This window comes from Seriola dumerili, unplaced genomic scaffold (genome assembly GCF_002260705.1).
Source record: "Seriola dumerili isolate Sdu_G_001 unplaced genomic scaffold, Sdu_1.0 BDQW01000291.1, whole genome shotgun sequence".
NCBI lineage: Eukaryota > Metazoa > Chordata > Actinopteri > Carangiformes > Carangidae > Seriola > Seriola dumerili.
In genome coordinates, this window is record NW_019174546.1 from 5,919,694 (window position 1) to 5,937,971 (window position 18,278).

Genomic DNA, 18,278 nt, shown 5'->3' on the forward strand with positions numbered 1-18,278 from the left:
TTTATCAAGAAATTGAGAAAGAAAAACCCTATAGTCTTTCCAAGCCGTCTGAAATGTGACTGGTCTAGATGTCGTAGCCTTCGGTTTTGCGGTGAGCGAGGCCTGAGAATAAGGCGATAAGGGCAAAACTAGGAGTGTAACTGCTGTAACCTCAACTATTATCGTGTTCAAGCTGCACCTTTTCCTTCCACCTTATTAAAATCGCCCCTCTCACCGTCCTGGAAGACTCTCTCCACATTCAGGCCATAGGTGGAGCAGGTCTCATAGTATGTGCAGCGCTTCAGGTCGTTTGACAACTTTCTGGCCCGCGAGTCATCGATCACTCTGGGGTTGGCAGCACTGATTGCATCTAAGAGAACAGGGTAAGAATAGAAAAGATATTACAATATTTCATTTGAAGGATAAGGAGGGAGATATTTCTGTTAGTGTCAACAAAGTCTATGGAAAGAGCAAATCCAACAGGGTGTTAGGTCATCTATTGGTACCTTAAGATTGTCCTACACTATCTGTGGGTCTCAGCCTGAAGCACATTCATCCCTAATGGAGATGTGAATCTTGGGTCACAATTATATGCTATGGGACTATTTTCAGCTATGGATTAATACACATGGATGGTGTATTGGATCTAATCAAGATAAACTACAGTGCCCATGTTCACTGTAATAAAGGAACATGTCACCCAGTGCAAACGTTGGCCACACTTTTGTGTTTTTAAGTTTAGTTTTGGTCGAATATGAAGTTCTACTGCTCACAGAAAAAGGCTAGAGAATATCAGGCTTTGGCTTCACAGATAACACTTGTTAGTTGGATCAATTCATTATTAGTTTTGGTCTTTTAATTGCATTCATAGACAATAGGAAAAATTTAGGATATGCCAGACTTATCCTTTAACATTAGCGCAAAGACAGTGTAAGAACATCCTTCCTGTGTAAAGAGTGTACTGCTCCATTATGGGGGAAACAATATCTTAAACGAAACATAAAAATATAAAAGGTGAAGGGCAAACACCTTGTGTTCCAACGAGGACCATGGGGACCTCAGCTGTGTTCCTGTAGCTGGAGAGGCGCAGAAAGTAATTGTAGACTGTCTGGAAGCTGATCTCATCCTCCAGGCTAAAGACGAAAACCACCGCATCCACCCAGGCAGCAAACTGAGGACAGAGCAGAGGAGGTACTGTGAAGTAAAACCTGCCTCATTACAACACAAGAACATTCACACGAATTAACAGTTTGCGTTAGAGCCACTGCTGCACTCAGCAATGTGGTTTGTGGCTGTACGAGCACGGTTTTGTGACATCACATCTAGTTTGTAGCCAATAAGCAAAGATTTATTGTGAAATGATATGAAACGCAAATTAATTTCAGTATTTTTATGTCTTAAAACATGTCCGTAAATCTCTTATGAATACCAGTTGCTCTAATAATTAAAAATAAGTATTGTTGTTGAAGACATTCACTACTGATTTTCATGTGATGCAGGCCATCTTTTAATGGAAGTTCATATATACAGACAGAGGGGGGCAGTGTAGCAACAGCTAAAGTACACTGAAAGTCTTGTTTTGAGGCATTGTACCAGTGCTACGTGGATTGACAGTGAATGATTAAACATTACAACTGAATCTCTATCTGTTTTCTGTATTCCCGCTGCTATCATAATCTTGGAGTCTTTGTATTTGCTGCGTCATGTACATTGATAATCTTTGCATACTTTATGATCAAATGGCAGAGAGAGGTTTCCCCTGAGCGGAGGAAATCAGCCCTAATCACCATCCATTGTATAAGAAAGAGGCTAAGCAGAACCCAGAGTAGTACTAACAGTGACAATCAAGTGATAACTATTCCCCGATGTTGCCCTCTTCTTTCATTCAGCTCTCACAACTCGCTCAGTACCCCATAGGGAATGAATGGGAAATCAAGCCTCCAAGTGGGGACTCTGCTCAGCCTCCTGCGAGTGGGAACATAATGGAGGCCTTTAATTATGCCACTAATTATACAGGCAGCTGACAACTGAGCCGAACTCATTCCCATTCCCTCACTGACCATAATGCAAGTGTAAGTCGGAGCTTTGCCAGGCCAGGTATCTGTAAGCTGCTCATAGAAAATGCATAATAAATTCACACCAGCTTCACATGTGAGAAGAAACATTGAATCTAGTGAATGAAGCCTCAAGCAAGTCTGTGTGTATTCTCTAGTGTTGTGAATCGTTACCGTTTTATTGAATCTGCTAATTAAATCCTTATCAAATCTATTTTGATATAGCTTTAAACAGCTTTAGGCTGTACTGAATTACTTTTTTAAGAGCTAAAACTCCAACAAAAGTGATGTTAAAAAATACTCAATACATTCTAATAGTCATGTTTTGCCACATATACTACATATTTGCTAGTTAGCAAGGGTAAAACAATTCTGAAATCAATACCGAAACCATGATAGTGTGTCAATGATTGAGCGATGTATAGCAATATCGGAAGATGAAACATGGTTGAAAAATCAAGGTTCGAACCGTGGATTTGGAGAATCATTACACCCCTACTAGTTAGCGAAATAAAGGAATGTGATATACATTGTTCTTTGATAATAAAAAATTGGGAAAAGATAAAAGACTCTCGAACAAGTTATGATATGGCAAACTTGTTAGCAAGCAGTTGCTTATTTACACATATGATAAAGAACATATAGCATTCATTTGGATCCCTGTTTCTGACCACCTGACAAAAGTCCAATATTCAGACTCCATTTAGCGCTTTCACCAGAGTTTGCTGAAAACAGCTGTCTGCTGCGTCTAAATTAATGAACTGTAAAATCAGAACAATGCGCTAAAAGATGCTAAAATACATGGAGCTGAGGGGGAACTGTAGAGTTCAGAGATACTCGTGTGGGTTTGTCACTACGAGTACCGATGTTCACATAACACGTAGTAATTTTGTCCATTGTTAATATAAAAATTTGGATTTTAGCAGCTTTAAGTGCAATTTTGAGATACTTGTGCTTTACTAGGATATTTCCTATTTCATACTACTTTCTCTACTCTCGCCACATTTGAGAGGATAATATTGTATTTTTTCCTCCACACATTAGTATACAGTGAGATAATCCAGATACTGTGTAACCATGCAAAAGCAAATGTTAGAATAAATCCATCTCATTCTCTTTTGGGCTTCCCGAAAGCCCAGGCGGGTAAAGTATCATCAAACACAGACACCCAGAGGTAACTCCATTAAAGTCCTGTCAGATCTGTAAGCGGGAGGTAAGACCCATGGTTCAAGCATAACTGAGTATGAGAGTCTGATGGCTGCTCTGTCATTAAACAAGGCTGGATTACCGGGAAGCCCTTCATCAATTTACCCCCTTTGAAAAAGCATAAAACAGTGTCACATCGCATGATCAATACCAATATGTTCTCTTATGAAGACTTAGTAAAAACCCACTCTGGATGAATCACTGGCTCCATTACTCTTCATATTTCACATACTAATAGAACAATTAGGTGCTGCATTGTCTCTTTGACCACAAAAATGATTTTGGCTCGGCTTACTCATTGATCTGTTGCTGCCCCTTAAGTGCTTTTGGTAGAGCAACCACAGAGTGCTGTCACACTGCTCCAGTCACAGTCCTGCAGTGAAGTAATAGCCAGTCTCTGAACAGTTCCCGTCTGAATGACAGTTTGCAGACAGTCTCTGTTTGACACATCTCGCAACTTTGGAGAAAAGAGACATTTTTTTTCCAGATTGACACTCTTACCTGCAACTCTGGAGGCCCTCCTTCATCTCTGATCAGGAGAAGGTAGCTCTGTCCATCCACAACAATTTCTTTCTTGAACCGTCCACCTGAGGAAGAGACATTTATTTCAAGAGTTTATTCCAAGGTCATTCTGAATCGAGTCTGGCCTAGTTGCTAGCACAAAAATAATGTCTTTCTTGAGATATGATAACTAACCAGCAGGGGTTTCTGAAGGAGAAAAAAGACTGCAGACACATTTCACACTCAGTAAAAACAATGATAATGCACCAAATAAACCAAAATTCAATATAAAAACACAGCTTGACATGGCTCATAAAAGTTTGTTGAGATGTGTACGGGTTTAAGTGCAGCTTCTCAATTTAGGCCGCCTAGAATGTGTTGCTGTTACAATCACATGCCAACAGGAAACCTGGTCTCTCTGGAGCCAATTATGTGGGCGAGAAATTGCCATTTAGCATGTCTAATGCACAGCTGCTGAGGGAACCAGTTCAGTGCCACCGTCACTGCAACCGCCACAAGTCCTGGAAAGACCCGACTTTCACTTCATTATCCGGCTGCGTACTCGCTCTCCATCACTTCACCGTGAGCGCTTCTTGGTTGTGTTCGAAGATTTTCACAGTCCTAACAACATAACTCATTACACTTTGCTATGAAATGATAAGACTAATGGAGTAAGTTTAACGCTGAGACTAAAAGAGAGGGAAGGAAACGATGGGAGATAATATCAGAGGCAAAAAAAAAAAAAAAAAAAATTCTGAACTGGTGTGCCTCAGGTCATGGCCACAGGATAGTAGTGAGAAGTTAACATTTAGCGGGGGCTAAGTTTTATGTAGCCTTGAGTTTCTCTCCCCTTTTCTTCATTTCCTTTCTAATACAAATTCATATTCCTTGCCGCTGGCGAAGCTGGCTGCAGATAAAGAAGAAACCAATGGGAGAACAACGCAATAAATTAGATTTTGCATATCATTTGAGTGGTTTGCGATTCTTTGGAGATTAAAAACATTCAAATGAGAAAGCTGTAAGGCTAGAGATGTCCCTGGGAGTGAAAACAGTGCTTTATGAATTCAAAAATATGCTGAAAGCAATTTGACAAAATTGAATAACGCATAAACTTAAAGGCCTAGGAATGATCGTGAAATGTATGGAAAAAAAAAAAAAAGAAGAGCGTGCCAAAGACAGTGGATATGCAGGCCAAATAAGATTACACCTGTTACACTTTTCCAGGAATTTCATAAGCAGGCATGTTAGCAAAGATTTTCCTATGATTAGATAATAAAGTGTCAGAGACCTCGCTGTTCAACCAGCATATTAATAACTACACATCTCACATCACAGAGGAGGAGGTGCAGGGACAGTACAGTAGCCAGGCCCTGTAATTTTTAAAAGGCGGAAAGTATTCCTGTCTCAGAAAGCAATACATATCCACTTGAGCCACACTTCCACCCTGTTAAGTCCACTTTAGCCCGCTTGGCAAATAGAGGACTCTCCCAGCCTTTTGCACAGGCTCTCAAGCCCTGGTGGATGCTGGTTGTGTAACACAGAGAGAGAGAGAGAGAGAGAGAGAGAGATTCATGTATCACCAGCCAGCTTTTTTTTTCTTTTACTGAACTCACAGAGCTTTGGAGATTCTAACAAAGGACTGAGAAACTATGTGTCTGTGCGTCTCTGAATCCTGCTTAAAAAGGGAAGGGGGGGGGGGGGGAGGAGGATCTCATTACACACTGTGAGAGAGTGGATCAGAACGATAAAGAAAACCAAAGATTTATCAGAATACGGAGTTTGTATGGAAGCTGGCAGCATGTACATACGCCAGAACTGATTATGGAGAGACTCTCTAAAACTAGCATCTGCAATAAGAGCATACGGCTGCAGTGAAAACATGCAAGGAATTTGAACTAAACATTTCAGTTACATAATCATCCAGGATGCTGTTGTCTCCAGTTAGAGCCGAGCCAATGCAATACATGTAAAAAGAGAGCCGGTGCTGAGAATAAATGAAGCAGACTACCACACTCTTCTCTTTCTTTGGCATGACAGAAAGTAAGTATGAATTTTTTAAATGTGTTGTTCAACCTCACATGAAAGGACGTGACTAATAACCCTGCAGACAGCCTACGGAGAGACGGTAAGTTGGTAGGCATGGTTAACACGCAGTAAGCATACTCTGCTTACAAGGAGGCTTAGACCTTGACACAGAGCCACAATCCAACAGAGCTCCATCCGGTGTTGCCATGGCAACACAGCCCAGTACCTTTTTTCAGATATCATAGCAAAAGCCCAGGAACAAAACACTGAAGAAACAGCCACAGCTGAACCTTCCTCTGCCGGGCAATGCCTCTGCAATGTAAATACCCAATCTGGAGTAAGGCCAGTGTTAAAGCACATACAACAGGAGAGCCTGAGCAGCTGCCAATCATGAGACGCACACAACGCGCGGCAATGTAAAAGGGACACAGGCACATATCTGAGCTGACATGTTTCCCTGATTACAGCAACAACACTCGTTCTGTTTTTCCAGCATTTCCACCATTGATTTCTCAAGGACTAATTAAGCTATGAGGATTTTTCTCCCTTGGTGCAGCAAAATGCCAGAAACTAATTATGCGCTTCATGTCTCATCCTCACTATAATTACACTAAAATGAAACACTGCAAACCCCTCAAAGATCATCAGTTAACTCTGGGTTTGCCAACAACTTTATGGATGTCTGAGAGGAGGACTTACCTTTCAGGCCAGAAGGGGGCATTCTCATTATGATCTCGCTGATAAACTGAAGGATATCAGATTTTCAAATTTGAGCGAGTGAATTAAACTGGCAGGGGGTCCGTCTCTGGAGATAGGACCTCTTAAACACGTTCAACTGGCTCGGGACATCCAGGAAGTAAACGGTTTACGACTGTGATAAAAACTTTCCCAGAGAACAGAGTTTAGATTTACCTTCATGTTTTAACAATGAATAATCTTCACAGCTCTAATTTACTGGAAATGTCACGCTTTGTTATTATCTCACCAGTTTTAGCGGAGGAATTAAAAAGGAGATTTTTAAACTCAACCGAACCAATTATTAATCTTGGCATCCTGAAGCTTGACACGACCCGACACACAACATTTCGATATGAACTAATTAGAAAAATACTCACGAGGCAAACCAGCGCCATGCTTCATGTAAATATCCTAATACACCCATCCTAATACAGCTATCCCTCTGTAAAGCGCAGCAATCAGTGCCAACATGCTTGACTTTCTTCTTGTGAAAAACAAGAGAAAACTAATTTAGCAGCCAGCAGGTTTCTGCATAATTACACTTTGATGCTTTTGAGAAGCATCATCAAGCTAATAACAAGGCTACTCCTCATTTGCAAGTTAGTTTTCGCTCTCCAGCAACAATGTGTTTTATATAACAAGTTGTGAGGTGAATCAGCAGCGTGACATTAGGCTACAGGACACACAGTACACATGCCACATTAATCCGAACCTTCGTGTCTGAGTATCTGACATGTTTATAGTGACCTCCAACGGACTCTTACCTTCAGGAGACTCCTCCTGCACATATGTGCCTGTCAAGTACCGGTGAACCAAGGCAGACTTCCCACTGGACAGATTTCCCACGATGCCCTGCAAGGCCAAGAACAAAGTGCAGTGATTATTACTGACAGGTACAAACCACTAGAGTATGTGGTAAAAGACCATAATGGTGACATAACAAAAAAAAAACTTCTCAACACAAGATATTTCTGAGGCTTTCAATTTGAGTAATGCCACAAAATGTGTCTTACAGGTTCAGAAATACAAAGTAAGTGGACTTTTCTTTTTCTTCCTTTTTTGGTCAAAATGCTCTTTTCCTTTTCCTCAGGTCAAGGGTGAACCTTTAAGATCAATCATAATGGTGGTTCCACAGGTTTTAGCCCATTATTTGCAAAATGCATTTATTTTTTTATCACAGCCAACAACAAAACATTGCATCAGGAGTTATATGATCGGAAATAAAGCCATTTTCTTATGGACAGGGTGAAAAGAATGACAGAAATCTGCTAGTTTCTTTGATAGTTTCTTTCATTCAAAAGAATGTACTGAATGCACCACCAAGGAAAGGCAGCATTATGATTAGAGCCCGACTGACAAATCAAAGGCTGAGGCATTAGTTTATGAAAGGCCTGTCACAATATCAGATTTTCCCTTCACAATTATTATAGCCAAAAGAATTTATGATAACAATATTATTGTGGTATATATAGAAAACTTGAAATAAACACATAGATAATGCTATCTGTCAAATTCATCTTTAACTTTGTTTATTGTGTGTTTTGTCTCTTTTTTGGCAAATGATTTAGACTCAAATACAAGTGTAGGGAGATGGAGAGAGAGTCTGTAACAATGACTGTACAAAAGTGCACAAAAAGAGCAATTACACTTAATGCAAAGTGAAAATGCAACCACATGAACTGATAAACAAAAGACCCACCATGCCTAACATGTGCCGTCACGATATTATCATATATGTATTATTAACACAATATCAATACTTCATTTTTTAAATATCACGGTCAATACTGCAACTGACCCTTAAAAGAGTCTAGGTAACAAGTAGCTGTACAAAGATGAAATGTTAAATGTATTTTGAAACCAATAAACCAACAACCCCCCCCCCCCCCCCCAAAAAAAAAAAACGGCTTGGTCCTTCATGCAGGCTGCGTGAGGTTGAAACATTATGGAGGAAAGTCCTCTAGCATTCATTGGTTTGGTTGCAATCTTTCCCCTGCTTCCTGTCCCTGGTGTCTAGACCAGGCCTAACTACAGCGCCTTCAGGGTGATGCATGGCGGAGGGTGGGCTGATGATGCCTGCATGTCTGGGAAGAACAAAGGCTGCAACATGCCTCATCTCCTCCCTCACCTCCTCCTCCTCCTCCTCCTCCTCCTCTACCCATCGCCCTCTTCTTCTTCAGATCATTAGTGGGTGTTAAAGTCAGGTATGGTTCTAATTATAGGGAAGTTTGAGGCACAAGAGAAAAGATCTGTTGAAGGTCTTTCCAAGCCTGTCCACTCTGTAATTGAAGTATATATATCAGGAGGTACCCCGGCAGAATAAACTATGAATAAGCTTTAAGTTAGCAGAAGTTGTAGGCTGTGTGAGGTGAAAGCTATGAGTCAACAGAAATCGACTTTGAACGTACCACAGCCCCAGCGTTCCTGCTGCTTTAACTGCTCAGCTTTGTGACCTGCTGGTATATAGGCTTCATGAAATCAAATTGCCGTATCAGCACTATCCTATTTTACTCCTCTTTGCAGATGTTTAGCCCTGATCTGGAAATATTAAAGAGCGTGGGTTCGATTATCAAAGGGTGACAATAAAACAAGGCTTGACCACAGTTAAGCTGCCATCAGGAAACTACAATAGCAGGGTGCAGCTCACAGTGGTAGCGGATGTTTCAGAGGTATTCTCACGCGATTATGATCATCATTTCAACTAATCTGCAGGAAATGTTTTGACCCCAGTTCCGATCATAATCACTGCGGCATGAAAGAGAAGGAACTGACGTTGCCATCATATTGAAAAGCTTCCCAAACATATGACCAGCTTCTTTTCAGTATGACCTTGTCACTCAACAGTAAGTCTGTGAATATTGTGTAAGGAATGATCGCTATTTTGCAACACTTAATTCAGCCTTTCCAGGTCCATTTAACAAACCCCTGTGTGGAGGCTGCCAATTAACACCTTAGAAGTATAAAAGGAAACAGACGCATTTAAAGTGCTTGAAGAGAAAAAAAAAAAAAGGCAAGTTTGTTTTTTGAGCTCCCTGTGAATCCCCCCCCCCGTTTGTTCCATTGAAGATTTTATCATTTGCAAGGTGCTACAACAATGAATTCCCCTCACATGCAAATATGATGTCGACTGGCAGGATGGTGGAGTGGAGTTTTTCAAGGTTGCTTGTCTTTATGGGTGGAAGACATTAAATCATGTGAGGATGTTAGCTGGGCATTTGGCAGTGGCTGTGTGTGTGTGTGTGTGTGTGTGTGCTCCAGTGGCAGTGTGGGATCAGACCCAGGACGTGTCACGAGTCTAGCCCAAAACTGTCACTCAACTCGTGTCCTGCTGCAAACCACCCTGCAATCTCCATGCCAACGCATCTCATTAAAAATCACCCACTACGAGCCAGGGAAAAGTTCAGCCAATTTCTCAACTGTTCTCCCTCTCTCTTGTGTAAAATGCAAAAAGCAGTGTGACATGGACAGAACATGCTCTCCCACTGACATTTAAATCGATCAGTGAGATGAAGCCTCTGAGGGCGAATCGACAGAGGGGCTGGTAGAAAAATTTTTATTTATTTTTTTTTTAAAGTTACTCACCACTTTCAGCTCTGGCACTGACCGACTCAATGTCCATTCCTGGCTGTTGACGAAAGAGTCTAAAAAGGAAAAGGGCAAAAAAAGAAATGAAGTCAAGCAGCAGTGAAAGCTAACCCATGCGTTTGTGTCCCGTTTGACCCCAGCTACAGATAATATGGCATTAACAGTATTTCCCGCTGGATGATGGCAAAGTGTCTTTACAGCTGTAGTGTATAGACTGCCTGCGCTGTGTGCAACAAGTTTAATGATGGACTGTTCAGCTGTCAAAAAGATATGACGGAATAGATAAGTGTACCCACAGTCTGCTCGGGTATCTAGTGCATTTTAAATGATTGGGGGGTTGATTTTTGTCACAGAATGCTCAGTGTCATTTCACCTAGTTTTTGTCCTGCACACAAACGCAAGTTAACCAGTATCTTTATGGACTGAAGTGTAGATTTGCAGTCATTTGCAAAACCAGGCTTATTTAAGTCAAAGGGTAAAATGGTTAGGAAGACAGAGACTTTGAATCTGGCAAACCTCGACTTTTATTTCTGCCATGACGGATTCTCTGTTCCATGAGAAGCCATTTTTATATTCATATTTTTCTTTGCACATTATTCCCCCTGAAGATCAGTGTGAACAGAAGCCAAAACAGCTGAACACATTAGTGCTGTACTGATTAGCCAATTCATCCATCAACAGAAAATTAATCTGCAACAATTTTAATAATAAATTAATTATTAGAGTCATTCTTTGAGAACCTAAACAGGTTTCCACTTGTGAAATGGGAATATTGGATGGTTTTCTTACAGTATATTGAATAACTATGGGTTTGAGCTTTTGCTCAGACACAACAAGCAATTTTAATAAGCCAAAATATTCGGAACTCATTTGGCTTTTGGAACATTTTATCTGACATTTTTATCAATAAAATGATTAAGAGAGAAAATATTCTGCAGACGAATTAACAATGAAATCAATCATTGGCTGTAGACCTAAAGCATATTCAAAGAAACAACCAGTCCATACAGATTTCTCTATCTCCCCAACTAATTTGCTCAGGTCTAATTTTGTTTGTGTCTTTACAACTTTACAACTAAAACACACAGCTGCCAAGAGGCAGCTGTGAGACACCTCTGGTAAGTACAATCTATACAGGCCTTGTCAATATAAGGTTTCTACACAGTGCAATTTCTGAAGGGGATTAAGCAAATCCATTTTAAAAAGGCAGCTATGAACGGGCTTGATTCAACTTGTTTGGTTTTCCAGTGACATTTGGAGACTTTGACTAGATCGTAATGCTTTGAAAAAGGGCAGCGGGAAAGAGCACTATAAAGAACAATACAAAACCCTGAGAAGTAAAAACACAAATGACAACTCCACAAGCTGTGCCTGTTTCCCACTGAGCCAGAATACACAGTTATGTGTCATAACAACTATTAGAACGAAAGCCACCTTCCTGTTTTGGATCATGCCCCCCCCCCCCCCAACAAGAAGATAACATCTCTAATATGGGAGTGTAGACTTCCTGTCTCCAGACGACAAGGTGTGCAAAACCAACCCCTCCCCATGTCTAAACCATAACAATTAAATTGTTCATCCACCAAACAGGGAGTCATTATAACTGTAAGCCTGTTTGTTGCAGTAATAGTGGTTTCCCTTTGTGCCCCAGGTGATGCTAGTGTGAAAAGAATGACAGCATAAACAGTAAGGTAACCACTGTCACTATAAGACATGTTTCTATTTTCTCTCCAAAATGTATGCTAAAAGCACATATGACTAATAACTGAGCAGACCTGAGCCGAAAAAAAAAAAAACCTTTACATACTACAATTATAGTAAGTAAAAAGAAACCCTCGGCTAAAATGTTTACTTATCTCTGACCTCCATTTACAAAGAGCCTTGTGCTGCTCTGGATGCTTCACTTGTTGTGGGAGAGGAGAGGAGTGAATCCCAAACAGAAGGGCCTTTCACCAAGCATTGTGTGGGGCAGAGTAGTCTTTAAACAGCACGCCCCATGTTAAGCCCTCTCAGTGTGGGTTTGACATGTCGGGACACGAGCGAGGACACCCATCTGACTCAGTTTTTAAGTGCAGGAAACCGAGTGCAGGTCACAGCGCTCTGAGATGATACCAGACGAGGCTGTTGTCTCATCTCCTTGGATATCCTGTCATTTTCTACACTGCCGTTATTTCCATGTGTGTGTTCATCTGCTTTATATGATGATTTTCATTTAAATTATGTCTTTTTTTTTTTTCTTTTTTTTTTTTACATAATTGGAGGGTGGATAAAAATGTAACACTCACTAGCAATTAGACAAACACATTGAAAGGTTCCGGTCTTTAGCACTTGCTGTGGTAAACCCAACATTAACACAGAGTCAATGAACAGAGAAATTAAACAGAAACAACAAAAAGTCATATTTAGAAAATAAACAGGAAAAAAAAAAAAAAGCAGCCAGATGCCCTGATGTTTTTCTCACATTTGCCTAGTTCACATAATCAGACTTTTCAAAGAGGGACACATTCAAACAAAGGGCCAATCCCAATCCATAGATAACCATGCAGGGAAATTACATGTCATCAAATGCCAACACAGAAATTTAGTTTTTTTGGCTGCAGCTGACAAGCGCTGCATCTCTGGTACAGCATATTTTTAAACTAAATTGGCCCTGACCTAACACACAGACACACACACACACATGCTTTTTTTTCCAACATTAAAAATCTTTTTAGGAAATCATCATTTTCCTCTCACAAACAAACCCTTAACAAACTGTCACACGGGAAACAAGACCAACTTTTGCCATCCTTGGAGCAGCTACAGAACAACCAGTTTGGTCGCCTGCTAAAAAGAAAAAAGAAAATAAAAGAAAAAAAAAAAAAAAAAAAAAAAAAAAAAAAAAAAAAAGCCCAAATTGAATCCATGTGCTCTGTGTTACGTCATTCTTTAAATATGAGCATCCCCACTTCACTGTGTCCCAGAATGCCTGTGGAAACATAAAGACCCAGCATTTGTGATTCTTTCAGAGGACACCGGTGTCTTTGTCTCTGCGAGGGCAAAACTGTGTTGTTAGCTTGTTTGTCAGGTTTTTCACTTCACTGCTCATGTCCACTCGGATAAAAATGACCATTCAGTCTGAGGTTAGCGAAGCACAATCACTCAAGCCCCCACTCCCCCTCCCCCAATCCTCTCCCACTTATTCCGTTTCATGAGGAGCAAAAAAAAAAGAAAAAAAAAAGCAATGTGAGCAGAAACCCTGTGTGCATATGGTTATTTGAGTGTGGGTGCATGCGGGCACATGCATGGATTTCTATGTGCAGTGAATCTGAAGTGGTTTTTGGAATGAGGGAGGAAAAACCTTGAAGTTGAAACTTCCACTCTAGCTCTGACTGACTTTCCAACCCTGCTTTCCCACCATCATAAATTACAGTGCGTGAATTTAGCTACCAATTAGTAATTCTACTTCCCTGATTTGGCAACCTCATGACCAACCAACAGTCCCTGTCCGACTACTTTTATCGTGCGCGTCTTGACAAAATGGTCCAGTAGCATCTTCCTTTTATGTGCTGATCTACAAAGCCATATTCACAGCGAACAACCCAGCAAGAGCTTGTGTCTTTGTTCTGCTGAGCTCCCAAACACCACTCTGTTATTTCTATCAAGAGGAGCTAAGTCAGAAAGACGATCAGCAGAGAAAAAGGTAAAAAATATTCATGCCATGCCAGGGTAATGCGGTCTGCATGGCCTGCCCTACTTAGAGCTCTTAAAGCAGTGTGTTGTCTGCAGACAAGCATTGATCACTTCCCTGGAAATAAATTGAACATCCTGGTTCAAGCAGGATTCCCTTTTAAACATGAGCTCTGTAAATTGGGTTTTCAAGAAGTCTTGCAGAACATTACCCAGGTTGATTGACTCAATTTGTAGAGCTAGGAGAGGAATGTGTCAGACTTAGCTAATCTTTTTTTTTTTCCTTTTTATTTTTTTGCTACACAAAACAATCCAAGAGAACAAACTGATGGAAACAATCAACCATGAATTAGAGAGAGAAGCTGCGTGCACCTACAAATTGTGGACCCTCTACTCAGACCCCCAACGAATTCAACAGTTTGTAGACTTGTTGCTAAAAGCTAAGAGTTTCTAGACGGGAGAACAGCAGGATGCTGCTCACCTACTGAACCACAATCCTGAAGAACAAAATGTACCCGAGAGGAGATTTGCGGTGGCAGATGCTCAAATACAAATTATATTCGGATATTAACAGATTTCTCTCCGCTCATGCCCAGACTGTGTATCACACAGTACAATATCTCACTGTCTCCTCGTGTCTCCTGCAGCAGGTGAGAGGGCATTATCACAGTGTCACTGTTTGTCCAAATTTTCTTGAAAGTGTCTGTTTATCTTGAACGTGATTACATGCTGGGAGTTTGGCTCACCCACCCCTGCTGCTATGAAACACACAAACAAATGCATCTCTCAAATTAATTCCCAATCTGCAGATTTTGAGGCCGCCAGACTGATTCCAACTGCAAGGTAAAGTTGACACAGGAAATGCTGTTGGCAGGGATCCACAGGAAATGGTATCAAATGAGACGTAGCAAAAAAAAAAAAGAAAAAAGAAAGAAGAAGCATAGGGAATTCATGAATAAATTTTATAATCTGATTCAAGATAAAGGAGGATGGATCACACACATGGGGGATTTTCTTCAAATTGTCATAATGGCAAGTTAGGGCAAGTCAGAATAAATATACATCAGCGAGAATTCTTCTATCTGCCTGATCCAGTTGACACCCTACAATGAGGCTTATCACAGAGCTCTATCCACAGCCCCGTTTCCACCATTTCAACCCTCACTAGATAAGTGCACTGCTGACCACCTATAACTCATGACTAGTGACCCTTCCTCAAACTCAAAGACCCCCAGAGAGCCCCCCCCCACCGTCACAGCACACAGCCCACTGATCACTCATGCATCCACGGGCACGACAGGGTGGCTTTGTTCATCCACAGGTGGGGGTGGGGGACACAGTGCGTACCTCAAACCCCTCATCCTGTTACCTCCCCCCCAATCCTCACTAACACACTAAACGTAGAAGCTATCATCAGGACACACTTACACTGAGTGTGTGTGTGTGTGTGTGTGTGTGTGTGTGTGCGCACATGTGTGTTTGTTTAGTTGTGTGGGACGGCTGGGCCTCAGCTTTCCTGGATTTAATTTAGAAGCAAACACTTAAGCAGGTAGCAACAGGCACCGGGTCCCGCCCAGGGCACTGAACACCTAGCTTTACTCAGGCTGATCGGCACACCTACATTCCTAATGCCTGACTGACTGACTGACTGACTGACTGACTCTGCAGTGGAATAAATGGACAGATACGACTTCACACTCCACCACAAAGGACTAGGTATCCCTGGTAACATGTCATGTGCAAATACAAATAGACCGAGCGATCAACAAAGTTGACCTCAGAACCTATTACGAGGTTTATGTTGGCTAGAGAATTACATATACGCTCTGCTGGTTCAAAGGTTGTCTTAATGAGAATGAATACAGCATATGTGCGACCTGACACTGGAAGAAGCTGTTAAGTTGTCATGGACGACTAATTAGGTCTTTGTGTAAACGTGTGAAATTGGTGCTTGACGCAAAAAAAAAAAAAAAAATGTAGCAAATCACAGCTATTAATTCAAAGAGTTGCAAATATTTGCCTCTCTCTCCCTGCTCTTCCAGGCAACCGGACAAACACCCTCCACTGTCAGAGTTAACCTTTAAACACAGTGCTTAAGTCGTCTTCTCTTCTCCCCATCATTATAGCATGTAAGCCCTCTTAATTTAGCCTTCCTAGGCTGCCAAACGCATCCCCATTACAGCCACTAACTGCTTTAATGCTACTGCTTTAAGCTGTGTCTCTCTGTGAGGCCAACAGACAGCATTATCAAGACTCCCATGTCCTGTGTCTGGGTGACACAGAGACAGAACTGGGACTGGGTTTCACCACAGTTGCACCACTGTAAAACAATCCATAATAATGTGTTTTTATCAATCACTGCAGATTTAAGTTTACCGCACGCGCCTACTCATTTACCCAACTTCAAAAATCTTACGTAAAGCAAAGTAATTGTGCTGTGTAAGTTCATATAAACAGGCAGTTCACAAAAACACTGGAGAAATAAAGCACCCAAAATAGAAATTCCAAAAGGACTCTCGAACCAGACGTTTTTTGAATGCCATCCAAACTCACAATTCCCCATGTGTTTTTCATTTGCCTGTCTTTCCTTGAGAAAAAAAAGAAAAAAAAAAAACACACTTCCGTGTTGCTCTTGAGCTGTAACTTTCTGTGCAGTGAACGAGGGGCTAAAATGGAGAACTGAGCTGCAAAATAAATTCAGCAATCTTGCAGGTCTTACCTTGACCTTTGTGGGAGTCAGTGTCTGCCAGAGTCTCTATGGAGACTGGCTCTGACTTATTATCCCCAGCCAGGGGATATTGGCCAGTGTCTTTGCTCTGGGACTGCTGGGATTCACATTTGCCACTGTATGGCTGCTCTTTTCTCCTGAAACGATTGGCTATGAGCTGCCATATGCTTGGTTCTTCCTGAACTGGTTTGGAGGACAGTTTTGTTGGACAGAGGGGTACTTCCATGACCTTGACCTTCCCCCTGCTGTGGTACTGAATGTACTGCATGCCCCCATCCTCTATCTGCTCACTGGAAGTTGGAAGCGTTCTCCCTGTGAGGTACGAGAAAGGCCGCGGAGGCATTGTTATCTCCTCAGCAGTACTTTTAGTCCGAGAGCCCTCCTTTGACTCCCCCTCTGACCCTAAAGAAACTTTGTCCCGGGGCCGAGTCCTCCTGATTCGCAGACTGAGGCTCCGTCTTAAATTACTCAGTGTACTTTTTGGAGCATCGGGTTTGCTGAGTTTGGGAGAAGGTTTAGCATCATTGTCACCGTCCATCTCCTTGCTCTTATCTTGAGGGGCTTTGCTAAATAGCCTCCAACGGAAGCTCCCTTTGAGAAAACCTCCATCACTGCCTGTGTGGCTGCTCTTCTGGCTGTCTATCTCATCATCAGAACCCCTCTTTCTTAGCTCCAATACTGTCATACTGACAGGCCTGGGCCTCCAGCTCCTCTGGCGGACCCTGGGGGTCACCTCTGCAGGGACTGGAGGCCGCTGAGCCACGATAGGATTGAGGCCATCCACTGCTCTCAGCTCAGCCCTCCTGCTTCTTTGCTGCTGGCTGTTTTCTAAAATGCCTGCCCTCCTGAAGGGTTGCTGGGTCTGGGTCTCTGACAGGACTGGGCCTGGGCCTGCCAGCATGCACACACTCCTGGGCCTCCGCAGTGGTCTTTCTTGTTCAGGTTGAGAATCTCTTTGCTGCTTGAGTGGGTCGCCATACATGCTCACCGTCCTCCTGCCGAGCGGGGCTTCATCCTGACGCGGCCTTCGCAACACGGCCCGTGGCAGAGAGCTGTGTCTTGTCAAAGTGCCATGTTCCCCAAAGACAAGCCCTTTAGAATGGACAGTGACGGAGCGTAATGTTGAGCTCCGAATGTGTTTCTCCTGGGTGTTTGTCTGAGCAGCTAACTCCGCCGCGTCTCTGCCTTGCTGTGAGGAGTTACCTGAGTTCTTGGAGGGTTGTGTCAAAAACCTGTCCGTCTTCATTTTTCCCCCCACCTCCTCCAACTCCTCCTCATTCTCCTCCACAACTACCTCCTCTTTTTGCCTCCCAGCTCTACCTGTACGGCTGAGGGAGGGCCACCTGTTGAGCTCCTGCCGTGCCCTGCCCAGCCTGGGGCTGCTCTCCATTGGCACTAGGCTAATTATGTCTCCTCCTGGCTGGCAATGGTCCACCTGGGTGTGGGTGACCCGGCCCATTCCCAGCATTGACACTGGGGCATCTCCCTGTGTTTCTTTCAGGATTACAGAGATGTGGTAAACGGTTTTCCCCTGCTGCAGTTGGCCAATAGCTGTACTCCTTGGGGTCGCATCCACCGCCCCACTGCTGAGGAATAGCATGGCACTTCACTCAAACTGATTCACACATACATCCTTATTCACACACCGATACAAGTGCGTAGCATGGGCAAATGTTCACATTCTGCCCGGGAGTTGATGAGATTCAGCTCAAGCAGTCATTCATTTGAAGACTAAATTCCTATGCCAGGAATAATCCTTCACCTTTGACTTGGGAAAAAACTTCAAACAAGTT

At 42.3% G+C, this 18,278-nt stretch overlaps 1 protein-coding gene across 1 annotated transcript in view; it reads right to left on the reverse strand.

Moving 5' to 3' along the window:
• agap3 (ArfGAP with GTPase domain, ankyrin repeat and PH domain 3) overlaps nucleotides 1-18,278 on the reverse strand; it is a 115,907-nt gene that overhangs the window by 55,365 nt on the left and 42,264 nt on the right. The window contains exons 2-6 of the mRNA XM_022757857.1: nucleotides 10,086-10,144; nucleotides 7,268-7,355; nucleotides 3,741-3,826; nucleotides 1,009-1,150; nucleotides 215-349 (exon numbers count right to left, since the gene is read on the reverse strand). Of these exons, the coding sequence (XP_022613578.1) occupies nucleotides 215-349; nucleotides 1,009-1,150; nucleotides 3,741-3,826; nucleotides 7,268-7,355; nucleotides 10,086-10,144 (510 nt within the window). The remainder of the gene's footprint in view (nucleotides 1-214; nucleotides 350-1,008; nucleotides 1,151-3,740; nucleotides 3,827-7,267; nucleotides 7,356-10,085; nucleotides 10,145-18,278) is intronic.